We start from the raw sequence: 21,569 nt of genomic DNA, 5'->3' as shown, positions 1-21,569 counted from the left end.
GGATTAATTGCTTTTGTGTACTTCTTTAACTCTTCCACTGTCATGTAGTTTGTTTTCAATATTTGTGGGGATTAATTGCTTTTGTGTACTTCTTTAACTCTTCCACTGTCATGTAGTATGTTTTCAATATTTGTGGGGATTAATTGACTTTTGTGTACTTCTTTAACTCTTCCACTGTCATGTGGTTTGTTTTCAATACTTGTGGGGATTGCCGTATTTGACGGCATACAGGACGCACTTATTTCCCAAAATTTTGGCTATAAAAATCGCCCTGCGTCTAATATGTGATGTTGAGACCTTCCGCGGGCTAATCTTCTTCCTAACGCTCACTATCCTAGCATACGATCAGTACAGCATTCCAACTACGAAATAAGAGTGTAAATATTAAAGTGTAATCCCCATTTTCTTACTGTGTTTTAGTTTATGTTCAAGTGTTTTCTGCTTGTGTAATGTGCTGTTAGATTACTTTCACCAATATATGCTTAAATACACTAAAAACTTTTTTTCCTGAATCTGACCTGGTTGAAATGGGGGTGCGTCTTATATACCCATGCGTCCTATATGCCATCAAATACGGTAATCATAATGTTGCGTCAGCGAGGTCACGTGACTAGTGTCACACCACGTTTCTAGAACTATCCTGTTCCTTCGTGAATGCCCCATCATTTACTAAATATATGTTAGTCTGGTATATATATAAGACGCTCACAACGTGACGGGACAATGTGTGTAGGTAGTGAGTAATGGAACTGCAGTCAGAAAGTATTGTTGAAGTTAACGTTCGTTGTTAAAACGTTTGTTATAGAGCGACTGTTGAAAATAAGTGTATCGGTAAAGTTATATTCAGAAAGAATAAACCAGTTTTATTAAGTAAGGACTTGTGTCGCTAAAGTTTCGTCTGAACGAAGTTACGGAAAATCAACTAACGAACGGAGACGTAACAATAACATACAGCGTGGCATGGCTTGGTGGCTAGAGTACTCGACTGACAATTTGTGAGTCACGGGATTGAATCCTGTCACCGTATCCCTTCAGCCGTGGGGCATTATAATGTTACTATCAATACCATTATTCATTGGTAAAGAGTAACTCAAGAATTAGCGATGGATGGTGTTGACTAGCTGCCTTCCCTCTAGTCTATCACTTCAAAATTAGGGACGGCTAGATATCCTTCAAATAGTTAAACGCAAAATTCAACAAGCAGAATTGTAATCTAAGAGTTAAGAGTTTAGTTCTAATTTACTATGACAACATTAAAAAGGATATATATAGAAACTTGAAATTGATGAAAAATTCATCTTGAACTGTTCACGAAATATTGAACTTTACATAAACGAATGAAGTGAAAATGTATTTAACACATCAATAATTACATACATGAACATGGCTTTAAATGGGTTAGAGTGAGTGCGTGAACTAGTTAAGCTCTGATCCTTTTGTAGTAATTATAATAATATTGAACAGGAATCACTCACCATGTGCTGGGGGGAGGAAGAGGTCAAATGAACCTGACCCTCCCAGGTCTATAAGACCTAAAGCCCGATGCCTACATGAGAGTCGAGAGCAATGTTCTTCAATTTTCATATGGTGTATCGTCGTTAATAAACTTTAAATAGATTTGTATTAGCATTATTTTGCCCATTCATAATATTGTTGCGTCATCGAGATCACGTGACTATTCTCACGCCCTCTACTTTCTAGAACTATCCTGTACTTTGGCGAATGCTCTAGCATTTACTAGATATAGGGTAGTCTGGTATATAAAAGAGGGTAACAACGTGACGGGAAGGTAATGTGTGTGTAGATAGTGAGTAATTGAACTGCAGTCAGAAGTATTGTTGAAGTTAACGTTCGTTGTTATAGCGTTTGTTTTAGCGCGATTGTTGAAGTTGAGTTATCGGTAAAGTTATATTCGGAAAGAATAAACCAGTTTTATTAAGAAAGGACTTGTGTCGCTTAAGTTTCGTGGGAACGAAGTTACGGAAAATTAATTAACAAACGGAGACGTAACAATATAAAATGTTTTAGATGGATTAATGTTAAAAAAATAATTAAAAAACCAATTAATATAAATCTAATTCCATGCTGATTTAATAAAAATATTCTTGTGAGTTGGTGCGTTTATTCATAAAAATAGAAAAATAAAAAATCTAAGAATTTATGAGTGAAATATAAAACGTACATGTAATAATATTTTAATCATACTATCTGAGGAGGCCCGGCATGGCCAGGTGTTTAAGATGCTCGACTCGCAATCTGAGGGTCGCGGGTTCGAATCCCCGTCACACCAAACATGCTTACCCTTTCAGCCATGGGGGCGTTATAATGTTACGGTCAATCCCACTATTCGTTGACTCGTTGGTAAAAGAGTAGCCCAAGAGTTGGTGATGACCAGCTGCCTTCCCTCTGGTCTTACACTGCTAAATTAGGGACGGCTAGCGCAGATAGCCCTCGTGTAGCTTTGCGCGAAATTCAAAACAAACAAACTATCTGCTATATCAGGTGCCAACATAACCTTTAGATCACTCAATATCAGGTCGACTAGGTTACGACAAACATAGTGGTGGAGGCGCTATTTGTACTATATTAAAGTAGAAAAGTTCTACTGGTAGAATTTTTCATTTTTTTTTAAAGAAGTTTTATTTACTTATTTACAGAATGATAACATTAGTGATATTGTTTTCATTCTCTCTCTTTTTGAAAAATTCTTTCTGGCTATGTTTCTTTGACTGTTTTTATTCCAGAGCTTTCTATGTAATCATGTTTGAGGCAGAAATTAAAAATTCCTTACATGATTTGCTAGCTGCGAATGAACTTATTTGAATGAACAGATGATGATTACAAATAAAAACACATATTTGTTCCTTGGACATTTTACATTATCATATCGAATATTATATTAAAGTTGGAAAGTGAATTGCATTTATAAGTTACAACTTTGAAACTGGCTTAACTAGCAATAATAACGACACCACGCAAAGGTTGTTCTTTTGTTGTTCAGAAAAAACAACTACACAATAGACTATCTGTGCTTTGCCCACTACGGGTATCGAAACCCAATTATTCGTGTTATAAGACCTCAGAATTTCCTCTGAGCCACTGGAAAAGAAGAGGAGGAGTACTTCGCACGCGCGCGCACACACACACAAAACAAAATCGAAGTATTAAGTGATGGTGTTGATAGATGGCGCCAATTACGAGGCTTTAAGGCATATTAAGTCAATCTGGGAAGGTGACAAAACTCAACAGGCCCCCCCAGTGGCACAGCGGCATGCCTGCGGACTTACAACGCTAGAAACCGGGTTTCGATACCCGTGGTTGGCAGCGTAAAGATAGCCCATTGTGTAGCTTTGTGCTTATCTTCAAACAAACAAATAAAAGACTCAACAGTAAGTAAGGTTGATAGAAGAAACGTAAACACGTTATTTATATCTTAACTACAAAGCAAAATGCATTTCTTTTATATGATTTTGAATACGAATAAAAAGGGATTTAATTATTTACTTTCCTTGAATTCTCTTTTGATTATTATTTTACAACCTAACATTAAAACTAACCTATACTTAAAACAGTACGATTGGAATTTCTTATAGAAATGTTTCCACGTTGGTTCGGACTCTTTTAGGACCTGTACTTTAAGGGATATATGTAACAAACACGACTAAACAAAGTTGCAAGTGAAATCTACGTTGAAGTTAGCCATTTCATTTTTCAAATAGACCTATAACTATAAGTACGTAATGTGGTACACCAGATCAGCAACCTATTAACATAGAGTGCCTTGCAAAGGTCTTCGCCTCTCTGTGCTGGTAATAAATTTTAGGTATTTTCTTGTGAAAGACATAACTCAAATGTCCAAAAATAGTTATTATATTAATCTCAGACCAGTTTCCAAAGATTACAAGAAACAAAATGTGCATTGCTACCCAATTTAGTGATATAACACAAAAAATCTGCAGACTTCAATAGCAGCAACTGGAGTTATTGTACACACCTCGACAATATTACGTACCTTGCACAAAAAAGGTTTGTATGGTAGGGTGGCAAGAAGAAACCACCGCTGACAAAGATGCATCTCAGATCGCGAATGAACTATGCCCGTAAACATTTCAATAACCCTACAACAATGTGGCAGAAAGTTCTATGTTCAGATGAGACCAAAATGTAACTTTTGGGTTAAATGACAATCGGTATGTATGGCGGAAACCCAACACTGCTCATAACTCGGCAAATACAGTCCTAACTGTCAAGCATAGTGACGGGTCCATAATGCTGGGGGGGGGGGGGTTCTGCATCTGGTACTGGAGAACTTGTACGTATTCAAGGGATAATGGACAGTGCAAAATATACAGAGATGTTGGAGGTAAACCTGAAGAAGTCAGCTGAAAAACTAACACTCGGTAGAAGGTTTACATTGCAACAGAACAGTGATCACAAACACAGATAAAAGGCAACCCAAGAATGGTTTCGGAGAAACAAAATTAAAGACCTTGACTGGCCAAGCCAAAATCCAGACCTAAATCCACTCGAAAATCTGTGGAGAGACTTGAAAATTACTGTGCCTCGAAGACATCCTTCCAACTTACAAAAAATGGAGGATAACTGCAAGCAGGAGTAGGCAAAACTATCTCCATCATACTGTGCAAAGCTTGTGGAGGTTTATCCAAAACGACTTTCAGTTGTCATTGCAGCCAAAGGAGCTTCAACCAAATATTAACTACATAATCATGTTAGGGGATGAAGACTTTTGCAACATGTGTTTTCAAGATTTTTTTTGCATATTATCACTAAAGTGAGTAACAATGTACCTTTTGTTCTTTTTAATCATTAGAAACTTGCCTGAGATTTATATAATAAATATTTTTGGCCATTTGAGTTATGTCTTTCACAAGAAAATAACTCAAATTGATTACCAGTACAAAGGGTGAAGAATTTTGCAAGGCATTGTATTATCGAATTTAATTAACACGAAATTAAACTATGCTTATACAAACTATACATATAATGATTAAAAAATGGAGTCGGAAAACATATAAAAATTCTTGTCTAATTACTCTGATGTGACAAATACATAACAGTAACGGGTTTCCATATATATCCAATCGTTTGCCCTAATCATATGGACTTTAGTGTAAATGTTTAAACTACAATATTTTTTGTACAATAACGTAGGATATGCTATTATATGACTATTAAACTAAACAAAATAGAATGAAGGACCTAAAATTCATATAGTTTAATTGGAAGGTATCATTATTGTGCCTTATAATTTCTACGTATTTTCAAAAACGTATGAAAATCAATAAAAATAAACCTTCAAAGACCAACACTTTACAATAGATGCTCTGAACTAGTAAACGCGAGTTTTTGTACTTGTATGTGTGTGAGTAAACGTAATTTTTTATGATAATGTGCTAAGATATTTAAATATTTAGATATTTCACAAATAGTCTGTATGCATATTATTTGTTACGAACTACAACTTATAGGTATACAGATTTACTGTGATGGAGTTAAATACAGACTTGTTAATATTTTTTTAAAATGTTTAATCTAAGTTTTCCTATTCTTATTTGTGTAATGTTATATCTTGAAATACAGACGTGATAAACGCATGCCGCAGAAGGCTGCGTTGATTTAATTGGCAATGTTTTATCAATATTACCAGCAGAGACTCACGAAACATTTGCGTCAAATTTGTGTCTTTATTGTAACAGTCAGTACTTCTTTAAATACAAGATTTCTAGAATAATACAAAATAATTTTAATCCAGACACCGAAATCTATACTCTGCTCAAGACCAGTTAATTATGCAGTTAATCAGTTAAGTCTTTTTTAAGCGTGGCCTATATTTGAAAAAAAAAAGAAGAGATAAATTAACACTGTATCTTGCGTACGTTTTTTGCTTTAGTTTATTTAGTGCTAAACTTTACCGTAATTAATATTATCAATAAATACATTTATAATGTTATTCTACGACCTGACATTTGACCTTTTTAAAAACTGATAAGGTCTTAATTTGTTGCTGTACAAAATATTTACTAAAGTATATTTATCGCCTTTCGTTTACATTTATTGAAATGAAGTGCGCGCGCATGTGCATTTATATAGTAAGATGCACGCCCATTTTCAGGACAGACAAAATCTGAGTATTATTATAATAGATATTTTTCCTACTTTAATACTAGATCTGTAACACGATACACAGCACATACCAGTTTCATCAGAAGCATATATACAGTTGCCTTTATAATAACACGATGTACAACATAATTGTGTTGGTATACATACTAATACAGCATAATAAAATTAAAATGAAGTAGCGTAATTACCTCCCAAATTCTTCGTAAGAGCCTTAATTAAATTAGTCGCCGAGTTTGTTTCAGGCCTCCAATTGGCTCAACGGCACGTCTTAAGGCTTATAACGCTAAAAACCAGGTTTCGATACCCGTGATGGGCACAGCACAGATTTGCACTCGACAAATTACAAACAGAAAAAAATATTTCTTAAATATGTAATTAATTTCAATCAAAATATTTTTTTCTCCTATTTAAAATCCTTTGATAATGATTTCGGCAGAATTATGATAAAAGAAATAGAACAACGCATACCAACTTTTAAGATTAGTTATTATCATCTTTTATAAAGTTTAAACAACATAATTTTGCAAACTGAAGCAAGCGAAGTCTATCTATCTTTAAACCTAACAGTAAATCGTATAATGAATGGCTTTAAAGTAGAAAAAAGATTATATTACTCTTGAAGTTTTCGGTTTATCAGAACTTATGGTACCAAATATTCACAACACCGTTTTTGCCATTCCTAAATACATAATTGACCATAAAAAAAACATCTCTCCACCGAGTTGAATGTTCTAGCTTAATTTGCTTTGAGCAATATATAATTTTGTTCAGTTCGTGAGATTCGAAGGACTTAATTCTACCTAAGAATTTTTACTCTTCAGAAATTACTTCAAAAGAAATTCATCACATTAAATCTTTTGAACGGAAACCGGCAACCTATTTATAAGCAAAACTTTTTTACTCAAGTTTTAATTGAATCAAATTATTTTCCCCTAATAAATCTAAAAAGCTTCAAAAACGTCCAATATAGGACAAAAAGATTACTCTCTAGCCTGCAGGAAACAATCACAAATCCTTAGAGACCATAAATTCAACTTGGCTGGCTCTGAACTTATTTCCTCCCAGTAATCAAATAAAATGCAAAGTAATGACAGAAGAGTAGGCTAAACAAGTGTTTCTCCCCATGTGGGACTCAATTTACTTAGTTGCAAAGAGTATTTGATGACTAGGCCTTATATATACGATCACTAGGTTCATGCTTTATTTCTTGCGAAACATAATCAACTGATCAATTTGAATTTGTAGCAAAAGACAAACTTTAGATGAAAAAACCAACTTTCTTTTGTGTTATATTGCGCAGAGGTAACTTTATGTTATAATTTTAATTATAAACGATAATATTGACAAATTATGTGAGACACAAACCATCTCTTTTAATAAAGACCAAGCTAATGTCTAAATGACGAAAGATCTATCTTTCGAAATCGCTCGAGTTATAGGATTTCGCATTTTTGTCTTTCATTGCTAAATATGTAAGAAATGAAACTTATCATAAATTTATCATCGCTTGTATGAAAAAGTTGACGTCATATAGTGCTGCCCAATCACAGTTAAATGGTTTCTTTCACTTAATTTTTCTTTTATCAAGAGAGATTATTCATTGAAAAAAATATTAAATCATTTAAAACTAGCTTTTATTTGATACGTCAAAATCGATCCCAATCTTTAAAACGTATTTCTAGTTTGACAACGAGCTTCAGAGGAAACGTTCACATTTTTATGAAATCCAATATACATATATATATATATATATTATAAGTTAAATTTTTGCGACCGCACCCATCTCTCCTACTTTCAGTTTAGTGAACAGTGTAAAAATCCTGTTTGGAGGTAACGTGATCACCTTGACACTCAGACCTGCTTTCTATATGCCCCATAAAGTCATAAAAAATAAAAGGAAATAAAAATATATATTTTTTATACAGTGTAGAGCATATGCACACCCCAAGGTCTCTTGCCAGTAGCTAGCTTCACATAACTGCCGTTGCTCTATGCGTGCTATAGTGCGCACATATTCACATTTTATTTAACAGTTACACATACACTTGCCCTTGGCCGAAAACTGCAAGTAGGTCAAGATTTCATTGGTATATTACAAATACCAAAGATCCTTGATGTCGTGCAATAATAACCTATTTTAGATGAACAGCGCGAGTTTTTGATTTCTTAGAAAAAAAAAGAAAAGAAATAAAAACAGAAACTCGTTAGAATTATAAATGTTAGAAATTATAGTGTGAAAGTAATAAATATTATCAACTGGGTGAAGATTTCCAGGAAAGACAATTGAAGAAAATCAATGTCGTCAGTCTTCTAAAGTTCTACTCCTCGGTAATAGGTTCAAAGATTAGCCATTTCTTTTTAATTTACACCTTTGTATAATGTTTCCTTCACATAACTAATGAAACACCTCTTCTTTTACTGAATAATAATCGTAGTTCAAATATTTGTAGTAAGTCTAGTCGCCCCCCAGTGGCACAGCGGTATGTCTGCGGACTTACAACGCTAGAATCCGGGTTTCGATACCCGTGGTGGGCAGAGCACAGATAGCCCTTGTGTAGCTTTGTGCATAATTAAAAACAAACAAAAACAAACAAACAAGTCTAGTCACCAGTTGATATCATGCGAACACAAGAATAATAAAAGTTTAAGTTGTAAACAGTGCAAAAAACTATGCATGGTGTTAGTTTTTTAATGCGAATATCTTATCGAATACTAAAATAAAACGACAAAATTAATGTTAAATGTATACTTATAATTCGTTTGTTATGAATCTGCGTCATTGTTTTAGTAATATCTTATATTTAACTCGTGTAAGCATTAGCTTACAAAAAGTAATCCTATATATGTTACATGAGCAGCGACTCATTGTTGAGCTTCATTCTATTCAGTTTATTTCAAGTATAGCGTTCCCACAATGGAAATATATTTCTTCTGTCACTATCAATAAAATTGTTCCCTGTTAAAAATTCTGAAAGTTTTACATCAGTGACTTTGGGTTGGAAAAAGGTTACCGGTTTTACTATGCTTGTGTTTTATTGAATTTAGAAAAGCCGTCAAGCGCATATTTTTGAAATATTAAGAAGAAATTCAAAACTTTATATTTTATATCAAAATAAATAACATCATATTTATGTAATTTATTTACATTCTTAAACTGATCATCATTGTTTCAACGTTATAAGTATCAAAAACATTAAAATAAATTAGATCTTCATAGACCATTCGTGTACTCGTTTATTTAAATGACTACCAACATTTAAAGCTTGACATTAAACACAGACAGTTAATTGCATTCTACACAAACGGTTAGCATGTGCTAATACAAGGTGTGCCGCATCAGATGCAAGCCTAGGCATCACAAGCGATATGTTTAGCACCCAAATAATTCACGACGAATTTCCAACCACTTCACAATGACCCATCTTTCAGAGGATAAATATTCATACAGAGATACTGTTATAAAATGTAAAAGCTAAATGACACACACACACACAAAATCTTGAAGATGGCAAAAAGATCACTTAGGGTAGCAATGGGTTCCGAAAACACACTCTAAACGATCTGAAGCAACGCCCTCATCCACAACGTAAAAATTGTTACGAGAGAGGACCCCCCGACTTAAAATGCTATTGTGATGAAGCTGAACGTATCTCCTGATAATATTCATAATATAATAAACAAGTATTTGAAGTTGACAAAGGTTTACAAACTTCTAGCCACACAACTTTAAATCAAAGGTGTTTCCAGGGGCCAAATGGCTGACGAAACTATAATCGCGGCAGTCTCATTTGGCCGTATACATGCCAAGTCCCCTATACTTTTTCAACGGGTTTTTGCGCTTTTGGTTTGCTAATATTCGGCCATAGAAGCTTATTATGGGATTTGTGGTGTTAAGCAATAGATGACTATCAAACAGAGCAAGGTAGAGGATGTAGTGTTGTCTTATGAATACGGTGGGAAGTTGTCAAGATGTGCGGTCATAGAAGCTTATTGTGCAAATTGTGGTGTTGAGCAATAGATGACCATCTAACAGAGCAAGGTAGAGGATGTAATGTTATCTTACGAATACAGTGGAAAGTTTGTCAAGATGTGCGGTCATAGAAGCTTATTATGGAAATTGTGGTGTTGAGCAATATATGACCATCAAACAGAGCAAGGTAGAGGATGTAGTGTTATCTTATGAATACAGTGGAAAGTTTGTCAAGATGTGCGGTCATAGAAGCTTATTATGGAAATTGTGGTGTTGAGCAATATATGACCATCAAACAGAGCAAGGTAGAGGATGTTGTGTTATCTTATGAATACAGTGGAAAGTTGTCAAGATGTGCGGTCATAGAAGCTTATTGTGCAAATAGATGGCCATCAAACAGAGCAAGGTTGAGGATGTAGTGTAGTAGTTTTAGAGACACCAGGGAACCTGGAACATCGTTCTTTTAAGTACGATTAACCACCAGTATATCAACTGGTAAACTAAAATGAGAAAATGGCCAAACAGAAATTACTGAAGGAACTTCTCTCATGCTATATATATATACTGATAATTACTAGTCAATACTAAATTATGGTTCATAAAACATCGGCAAATTATAATGCGTTTGTGTGTAAAGGGTTTTCTAATCAAATAACGATAAAGATGACTAAAGTGTTCATTCCACCCGACAGCGAACTTAACAACTTTTATCACAATGAGTTCTACAAGAGTTACGATTTGGTGATTCAATTTCTACATACTTTGTAGAAAGTAGAAGAATGATGAAACCTCTAATTTAGAAAAGAAAAAAAAAACTACTACTAAAGTTCTCTTGTTGTAAAAATGTAAATAAATAATAATTGCTTGTTTATTGCGTACAAATTATGACACATTTGGCAAAAATGTTGTAGTAAGTTTCAAAGTAATGTAGATAAAAACGGTTCGTTAAGTCACTGCGATTTTGATTTTATGACCCTTAGCATATCAAGAGACTTACAAGGTACAACCGTATATCTAAAGATGGAAGACGTGTAATAAACCATTCGAACATATACACAGACCCACAAGTTAGGTGTTACTAGCAGCCAGTCCAAGGAAGTATCAGATGCTGTGCCATAAGAATAGCTCTTGTTTTCACAAAATTATGACTTGGGGCTAGTAAATCTAATTATTTGAATGGCTCATAAAAACTACTATTGTGACCATAAAAACTACCTCCACAAACAGTTGGATGAGAATCAGTCTGATGGCAAAACAGACATTCAAACAGAATAAATACATCATCAAATTTAGTCAACCTCTTCACTTTATAAATGTTACTCTGATTCTTCTACAAATAATACCGATAATAAGCAAATAAAGCTAAATTGTAAAATACAAATAAACTACTAAAACCACTGTAATAGAAAAATGATCAGTTAGTAACTAAGCTCCATAAATTCGAACTAAAATGAATACATAAAATATACATCAACTTGTGGTCTAAGTGAAGTTTACCCAAACACACAAAAACATGTCATATTTAATAGTAGTAACTATTATTTTAGGTTTGGCCTAACATAGTAACACAGAGGTGTAGCAGGTAAATTAAAAGAGGGGGGGGCACAAGTTTTATTTGATTGAGAAGCGAGGGAATGTGCGCCACAGGTGTACCTATTACAACCAGGGTCCAGAGGTCGCTTAGAACCTCGGAAGCTCTTGAGTACTGGATTAAATTTTATGCATTCTCCTACTTTTCCTAAGAGTAATTTTCCTAATTTTGATACATTTTTCCTGGGACAGGTTCCTACGTCACCGTAGCACAGTACTCGATGTATATCGAAAATAGGCACAAAGACAGATAAACCTGATCAAGCCAGTAGAGCTAGGATTTGTTTAATGAGCAAAGATAATGAGACATAACTTTAATATCTCTAAATAGGATTCCATGAAAATGTCCACTGCCGATGAATAGTTGAAAAAACAACAACAATAATTCTGTTTTTCTTGAAGAGGAAAAGAACATTTTTGGAGGAGCCAGGTCTCTGTGGTCCCATTCCCCTTTGTTATAAGCCTGAACTTGACCAAAACACCTTAAATATGCACTCAGTCTGATTTTGATATAACGTGCACTGTGTCGAACAAATGGTTCAAACTTGAAAATGCTCAAGCATATGAGTAACGGTAAACCACAAAATCTTTTTTATATCAAGATAAAGATGATGACAGGGACTTGAATTTTTGGTATTATACATTACCTCTTAATCTGCTTTATATTATGAAAAGAATGGTCTAGGGAAGGCAAACATCGTGTGTTTCGTTACAAGCAATCTGTCCAAAATAGAACTAGCTTTGAAAAACAAAATAATGAGATTTGTGAAAATTCAATTGTATAGATATTTAAGCAGCCATAATTTTATGAGACTTATTAATTATCAGAGATTTGACTCCATAGCCTAAGTTTTATTTCCGCTAGGATAATATATATTTTTTTAACAGGAACCAAATTCAATAAAAAAATTCCAGCTTCTTTGGATGAACACTTTTTTATTAGGTGATTATGTTTGTAATGACTTTCGCGCAATGCTACACGAGGGTTATCTGCGCTAGCCGTCCCTAATTTAGCAGTGTAAGACTAGAGAGAAGGCAGCTAGTCATCACCACCCACCGCCAACTCTTGGGCTACTCTTTTACTCACGAATAGTGGGATTGACGGTCACATTATAACGCCCCCACGGCTGAAAAGGCGAGCATGTTTGGTGTGACGGGGATTCGAATCCGCGACCGTCAGATTGCGAGTCGAGCGCCCTAACCACCTGGCCATTATTAGTTGATTGTACGACGTGTCTCTTAGAGAATAGAACTTCGTCAGGTGGTATTGTAACCTGAGATCCTCTATTGTTAGATACAAACTAAGTTTGAGGAAAACGAAGGTATTGTTCTGAAAGAGATAATATGCTAGTCATTAGAAGATTTTCAGTCATGTAAAGTTTGCTCAACAAATTTGTCTGTTTAATACAGTAAGAATAGGAGTCGTATGACATTATGTGTTTTTCAAAAAATTCAAAATAAAGCAAACTATTTCTATATGGCTTTCTATCTAACACAAGCATACGTTCTATTTCTGCATTGTGTTGAAAAAACACCATTATCTTTCTTTTATTTGTCTCATGTCAGAATAGCTATGGGGCTGGAATAAATAGCGAATACAAACACGTTTCAACTGTAAGAGCTAAAATTTAGCATTAAAAAAAAACGATAATCGTGTAATGTGACTTTGTCAGAATAAAAGATACAAATTAGAGATCAAAAGAGTATTATTTTCAAGCAAGTCCTAAGAAACACACTTTCGTTTAGAAAACATTTCTTCGATAATATGTACCGGCTATTTATATTTGGTCACATTGTTAGTTAGAATATTTTTCCTAGTTAGAAGACTTTATTCAAAGATGCATGACGAATCCTTTAACTCTTACAATCACTCCACGATAATTTAATTTTAAAATGAAATTTGCGAGAACAATCAAGATTTATAACCAAGTTTCACTATCGCCACAAGCTTTGGTTCCTTCTCATTACTTTAACTTGTTATGCAGTCTTTATGAGCGCAATAAAATTCTCCTTGCTGTACTATCGCACGAATTTCAAGGGTTTATGGCTTTTTCGGAGCGCCATAAAAACCGCTTTCATCTCCCTAATCGCAGTAGATGTGTATAAATGACTTTTATTCAAGTACGGGATAGACTCAACGATTTCAAGTTAGATATAACGTATCATAACAATGTGTGTTAACATTATTAAAACTTTCACATTTACTGTGCACTTCCTGAGCCCCTTTTACCCCACCTCCCCCCTTCCGACAGTTTTGTTAGACGATATTGTATACTCTCTCTTTAATTCTTGAAACTCATAAAGCTGGTTGTAGAACTAATCAAAGTAATGTACGTTACTATGTTACGGCATAGTGTAGGAAAATTAAACTGGTCATGTAAGACATTCTACAGACTTAGCAAAATAACATACGCACTTTGATGTTAAGAAGCAATATGTAAAATTGGCTAAAATGAACACTAAGCAAATGAATGTTACACTTTGTTCATATTAATATATGTTGACATTAATAACAGTTCTGTCTTAGTAATCATAAATGTCAAAAGTAAAAAGAAAGTCATATAGATATATGACAATTTACCATATCTGATAGGCCACCTAGGGTTTAACTTTTTTACCATTTTGTTAAACGTAATAATAAAATATATTGTTATGTTAAACGTATGTATAACACAAATGTATCAGTTGTTAGCTATATGGGTGTTTCGTCTTGTGTTATTTTAGCTAAACGTTTACTAAAATCTACAATTCACATTACCATAGACAACATAGTTAAGAAAACAATATTACAACTTTTGTAATTTCTCTGTAACGTAAGAAAATATTAAAGAGAAAAGCATTCTTCATATCTAGAGATAGTTTAACTTCATTAGAAACCATATACGTGTAGGCTAACATACACACACAAAGCATTATTACGTTTATAACTATAAAACGTTTCAGAAACAGAAAGAATAAATTATAGTATATTATCAAACAGCTCCCATATCTGCGGACTTAAAACGCTAGATTTCGATACCTGTGGTGAGCAAAGCACAGATAGACTATTGTGTAGCTGTGTGTTTAACTTTAAACAAACCAGCAAAAATTATAAAATAAAATACGTAGTAGAGCGTAAACTCCAGATTTCTTTGACCTCATCTCTTGAAGGTGAAAGCATTAAAAACAACAGAATCCGCAAGTTCAACTGTGAATAATATATACACATTTAATAATTAACATTAATTTATCGCTTTTAATATAGATGACTCTTAGTTTAAGCTTTAAAGTTACAAGCCTATTTCCCTGACAAGTCTAGCATACAATTAATTCGTTAAATTGATACACTTATTACTATAAATATTGAATTTGGTTTATTTTGCATTTCGCGCAAAGCTACTTGAGGGCTATCTGCGCTAGCCGTCTTTAATTTAGAAGTGATAGACTAGAGGGAAGGCAGTTAGTCAACACCACCTACCGTCAACTCTTGGGCTATTCTTTTACCAATAAATAGTAAGATTGAACGTCACAATATAACGCCCCAAGGCTGAAAGGGCGAACATATTTGGTGACAGAGATTCGAATCTGCGACCCGCAGATTGTGAGTCTAGTGCACTAAACACCAGGTCAAGCCAGGCTAAAGAAATAAATGAATAATTAGAACAACACATTCTGATGAGTAATGAACCGTCTCAACTGAACGTATGTTATGTGCTTTTTAGATATGAGTGAAAGGATCTTCAAAGAGGAATGGTTAAAGGATGTAGAATTGACGGTTATGGGTATCTGTTAATATCTTAAATCACAGCAGGTAATGTGTTAACGAAATGCAAGACCCACTGGACAAGGTGATGGGGAATTTAGACTTTAACACCCAAATTTAAACAATGCATGGTTCTTTCGAACTTTGAACTTTGCTGTAAAAGGAAACCGGACATCTAGAATTATATTCATGAGCTTCACCGTTAATGCAAGTTTGGCAAGGACATCTGTGCAGAAGAAGCTGCTGGAACTTTTGGACAGGTTGCAGCCCATAAACCACTCATCACAGCTGTGAATGAAAGGCGTTAGCTTTCATGATACATGAGGATCAAAATGGAGAGTGGGTGATAAGGATGGGTGTTGGGAATGGAAATCAGTTGAGAACCATCTATTGTGCAATGAATACTGCTAATCATATCCAGGATGTGATTAACACCAAAGGTGGGCTAACTTCCGGTCAGAATGGGGCCTCAGTGAAGAAATACAGTAGTCTTGTTCCCAAGGTGTGTTGCTTCAATACTTTTAATAAAAATAGTGTTGTTCATACAAACATAAAAATATTGGGTAAAATATAAAATCCATAACCTTTGAACTAGATATAGAAAGACCATAATTAAATCTAAACGTAGTCACTGCAGAACAAAGCATTATTAATAATTCTAATGTTCTTAGCTTAGAAGTATACGTCAGGTTATAAATATCATTTTAAAAACAGCACGAATGATTAATGGTTAAATTTATCATCCGTGCATAAAAACAGCCAAATGGTTTTATTCGTATGTTTCTTTCATAAATACCCATTTGTAAGATAAAACTGAGAGCTGTGAATAATTATATACATATATTTATAAAACTGAATGAGAATTACTATTGCATACAAATTCTTTAAAGCATAATCAAAGAATTTCTAACAATAAATTTATAACGAAAAAAAAAAAAACAATGAACAATCCTTAGTATATTACTATTAAGTCTGTTTGAATAACCAAACTTTTCTCCAACTTAAATTCCCAGCGAAACAACAAAAGGAGAAGTAATAAACCTCTCAAACACCGAGGGAATTCAAATCTGAAATTGGTAGAATCCGAAATGATTTATCAGCGGATGTAAGATAAGTGCATTGCGAACTCTTCTTCTCACCGGGATGAGTACTGGCTTTGTTCCAATTGAAAAGCACGACAATAAAGATCGAGCTGTCAGAATGAAATATGATGCCTCCAGACGAATGGAAGTGCTCCATAGATTACCCATAACAAACATGTTCTCTCTCATCTTTTCAATCCATCTTCCCAAGTACGCTTTCTTTGACACTTTTCTTTGCCTTCTTCCATAGTTGAAGAAAAATATCTTTTCAAATAGTATATTGTGATGAAGAGCAGCACTTTCCAATGATAAGCAACAGCAAATCTTCCTGCTTTCAACCGTAAAGGTTATTTTAGCATGAACTACAACTCATTCAGATTGATGTAAAACTCAACACATTTTCACTTTATAACATACTGTGTTCTTGTCTTTTTGGACGTTGAAGATAATACGAACGAGAATATATTCATGAGTGGTAATGAGGAAGTGATCTCTTTGAAATAGGTTTATTATATTACTCTAACATTTTACAAACCATGTACCATTGTCATCATGATTTGAGTTTAGGATAACTAATCGATAAAAAGAAAACATACATAAAAATTTTCACTGTAAATTCTCCAGTCACTTTTTTTTATTACACCTGTTAAAGCCTACTCTATGGAGACGTTACGGTTCATTGCCTAGCATTACAACTGGTAAAGTCTATTGTATGGAAACGTTACGGTTCATTGCCTAGCATTACAACTGGTAAAGCTTACCGTAAGGAGAGGTTGCGGTTCATTGCTTAACATTATAAATGGTAAAGCCTACTGTAGAGAAAGGTTACAGCTCACTGTTTAACATCACAGCTACAGAAGCATACTGTAGAGAGGTTACAGCTCATTGTTTATCATCACAACTACAGAAGCATACTGTAGAGAGGTTACAGCTCACTGTTTAACATCACAGCTACAGAAGCATACTGTAGAGAGGTTACAGCTCACTGTTTAACATCACAACTACAGAAGCATACTGTAGAGAGGTTACAGCTCACTGTTTAACATCACAACTACAGAAGCATACTGTAGAGAGAGGTTACAGCTCACTGTTTAACATCACAACTACAGAAGCCTACTGTAGAGAGAGGTTACCGCTCACTGTTTAACATCACAATTACAGAAGCATACTGTAGAGAGGTTACAGCTCACTGTTTACATCACAACTACAGAAGCATACTGTAGATTCGAAGAGTGATCTACTCCAAGTTTTGAAGCAAGAGTGGGCGAAAATCCCACAATCTAAAATTGACGAGATGATTCTAACGATGCCCCAAAGGATCAACGAACTCCACGAAGCGAAAGGAAGATCTACTAGATATTAATTAAATTATAAATATATCAATTCATGTGAATATGACTGAAAAATTTCATTTTTTCTGAAATGGTGGTGTCTATTTACTTGTGACCACGCTGTGTACGTGCACAGAGGCGTGAATGGAAATCTATAAAGGGGTACTATTTTTAGAGAGAAAAGGAAATAAGTAGTAAAGCCATATTGTGTAGTAATAGTAGGGGATAGGCGACACGCACCCTTGGAAAATTTAGTACTTTTTATTGAAAATTATTCATTTTTAATAGTATCTGAGGCTGTTTTACACCTTTCAGTATACTTTATGTTAGCACAATTTGGAGGGTGAGATGCATATATATACGTGTGTGTTTTATTGAGGGTAACTGTTATAAGTTGAAACGTGTGTAATGTTGTTTATTAAGTTAGCCACAAGAAGGCCCTTGTAAAATCTGTGTGTATGTTATAAAACATTTTTAGTGTTAAATGTATGGGAAGTGTAACGCTGTAACTCTATTAAGCATCTGTCATACATCGTTTTAGGCTTAATTGTAAAAGATTATTAGTTAAAAAAAATTCGATCTTCATGTGATGGAAACTACCAGTACAATTGTGAAAAATAACCACCAAAGGTTTCAGCACATAAGAGGTAATGGAAAAATTTAACAAATCCTAAAGTTTCTTTACATTGAGCATTATCAGTTGTAACATAAGACATAATGAATCGTAATATCTCCATGCAATTGACTTTACTAGTTGTACTGTTAAACATTGAACCGTAATCTCTCCTTACAGTAGACTTTACCAGTTTTCATGTTAGACAGACAATCGTAATCTCTTCTTACAGTAGGCTTTTGTCGTTGTGATGTTAAACAGTGAGCTGTAACCTCTCTCTACAGTAGGCTTCTGTAGTTGTGATGATAAACAGTGAGCTGTAACCTCGTTGGTTTTTTTGGTTGTTTCTTGACTTGCCGGTCGAGTATGGCCCAGAGGTTTTCGATGTGGTTCATGTCAGGAGATTGGCTCGGCCAGGGTAATTTCTGGATACCATTTTCTTCCTGCCACTTTTGGGTGTTTCTAGCAGCGTGAGACGGTGCTCCATCTTCCTGGAACAACTTTGTGTTCTTGTCCACGAAATTCGAGGAATAAAGTGGCAAGAGTCCTTCCTCCAATATTTCGACGTATTTCGCAAAATGTATGTTGTCAACGCACTCCACTAAACTCGATCTCCCACCAACTCAAACAGCTCCCCAAACCATCACGCTGAAACCACCATGCTTCACAGTTGGCTGCAATCTGTTGAGCCGAAACTCTTGTTGAGGCATTCTCCAGACCCATATCTTTCCACTTCCGAAAATTGAGCGAATCTTGATTCGTCTGAGAACAACACGGTCTTTCCAAAGTCAAGAGGCTTGGTCATCATATCACTTGCTCACTTCTTTTGTCTGACTATGTTGGCAGGTCTTAATAAGGGCTTCCGTCTAGCTGCTCTGCAACGATAACCAAATCTGTGGAGAATCCGTTGAACAGATTTCGGGCTCATCCCACCAAATTTGGCCACTTCTGCAGTCGTTAATCTGAGACCCATTTCGATGCTCCTCTTGACAGCCCTTTTTGTCCTCTCCGATGGACCAAGACGACCCAGACGCTGCTCAGCTGTTTCCTTGCCGTGTTTTCTGAACTGTACGATGATTCTATTGACTGTCGAAAGCGGGATTCCCAAATTCTGCGAAATTTACCGCTGACTTATTCCACCATTTGCTTGACCAACTATCCTTCATCTAACAAAATCTGACAATTCGACAGAACCTTGAGTTCTAGGCATGTTGTAGCACAATATAATTAGTGTGGGGACCATTTTCATTTATATAGTGCTCTGTGAACACAAATTAGTTAGCATAAATCAGTTAAATGACGAAAAATTAGGTGTCTATTTACTTATGACCACTTATGTACGTAATTCAAACTTTATTTAAAGACGTTGACCAAGAAAAGTTTCAAATACCCGCCATATTTATCTGTTCTAAAAAATATATGGGCAGAAAGGACACTTGTGCTAACTATATGGAGTGTCTGATTACGTATTTGATAATTACATGTTAAGGCGATAATTAAATTTACTTTTTTAATATGTAAAATTACTCACTTTTGTGGCTCATTGGGATCCCTTTTCTTTTTCTTCTGCACTTTAGGTTTCTTGTTGGATTTGTTGTTAGGGGTATGTGTTGTAGTTGGTTCCACTGGCTCTGGTGAAGGTCGCTTAACACCAACCATCAACTGAAGAAGGACATTTTTGTCTGAATTGTTTGAAAATATTTAACAACGTAATACATTTAAAAATATGGTGCAGTACGATCATATTGAAAGTTAACAGTGGCTACTTTCCGAGAATGCTTTATTAAGTTTTCGTTCCAGAAACACGATAAACATATTAAATAACCGTGACATATCACTAACATATTTGATACTGAAGAAAACAAATTTTCAATTTTGGAGTATTCAAACATATCACACTAAGATTCCTTTTACTTAACTATGTATTAAATAGATAAAAAAATCTTTCAATATTTGGCGTATTGTTAATATTTGAGGAAACGGATTTATGTTGTTATCCACACAAACGTTTTTAAGTATTAATATATTATAACAATCAAAAAACAATAAAAGAAATATAGCTTAATTCCTATTCCAGTACATAGTTGTCATATATTTGTTATGTTTGTTTGTTTTTGAATTTCGCGCAAAGCTACACTAGGGCTATCTGCGCTAGCCGTCTCTAATTTAGTAGTGTAAGACTAGAGGGAAGGCAGCTAGTCATCACCATCCACCGCCAACTCTTGGCAAATAGTGGGATTGACCGTCACATTATAATGCCCCCACGGCTGAAAGGGCGAGCATTTCTGGTATGACAGGGATTCAAACCCGCGACCCTCAGATTGAGAGTCGAGCGCCCTAACCACTTGGCCATGCCGGGCCTATTGTGTTATGATTATCACTGAACAGACCCTCTATTAAAAAGGTATCCCGCTTTAAATGAAAATGACTTTTGAATTGTTTGTAAATCATGAAAATGCGAAAACCCATTAATTTAGCTACGAGTTAGTTGTACATTTGTGAGAGTTGTGTGTGTTGTAGGTTTACAATTTGTTTGGTTGTTGAACAGCCCGAAAACTACATGACAGCTATCTACGTCCCTAAGTGGTAGAAGGGAAGGAACTTTAAAAGCCAGTAATAATCACTTAGCATCAACTCTTGTCTGTTCTGATATCGGAATTAGATCGTTACTCCCTCCCACTGATCAAAGTAAGGGACACGTTTTTTGTTGTTTTTTTTTTGGCAGCAATTGGACGCGAACTGCATAAACCTTTGATACACTATTTACGGTCCGACAAACAAACCATTGGACCGCGTTCGGCTCACAATAACAAACCATTGGACCGCGTTCGGCTCACAATAACAAACCATTGGACCGCGTTCGGCTCACAATAACAAACCATTGGACCGCGTTCGGCTCACAATAACAAACCATTGGACCGCGTTCGGCTCACAATAACAAACCATTGGACCGCGTTCGGCTCACAATAACAAACCATTGGACCGCGTTCGGCTCACTACTATAACAAACCTATTAGGTAACCGTCGTTACGGTACGATACCTATAACTAAACCTAGTTGGACCGTACGTTACGGTCTAAACGTCGTAAATAACTAA

General features: G+C 35.0%; 1 protein-coding gene across 5 annotated transcripts in view; it reads right to left on the bottom strand.

Annotated features, from left to right (window-relative positions):
* LOC106478217 (thymocyte selection-associated high mobility group box protein TOX-like) overlaps nt 1-21,569 on the bottom strand; it is a 151,460-nt gene that overhangs the window by 14,038 nt on the left and 115,853 nt on the right. For all 5 annotated transcript variants that reach the window (XM_022381837.1, XM_022381813.1, XM_022381841.1 and 2 more), the window contains one exon: nt 20,004-20,134. In XM_022381837.1, coding sequence (XP_022237545.1) covers nt 20,004-20,134 — 131 coding nt within the window. The remainder of the gene's footprint in view (nt 1-20,003; nt 20,135-21,569) is intronic.

This window comes from Limulus polyphemus, unplaced genomic scaffold (genome assembly GCF_000517525.1).
Source record: "Limulus polyphemus unplaced genomic scaffold, Limulus_polyphemus-2.1.2 Scaffold9, whole genome shotgun sequence".
Classification (NCBI taxonomy): domain Eukaryota; kingdom Metazoa; phylum Arthropoda; class Merostomata; order Xiphosura; family Limulidae; genus Limulus; species Limulus polyphemus.
Note: the sequence above shows the minus strand (reverse complement) of the source record. Positions and strands in the feature narration are given on the sequence as shown.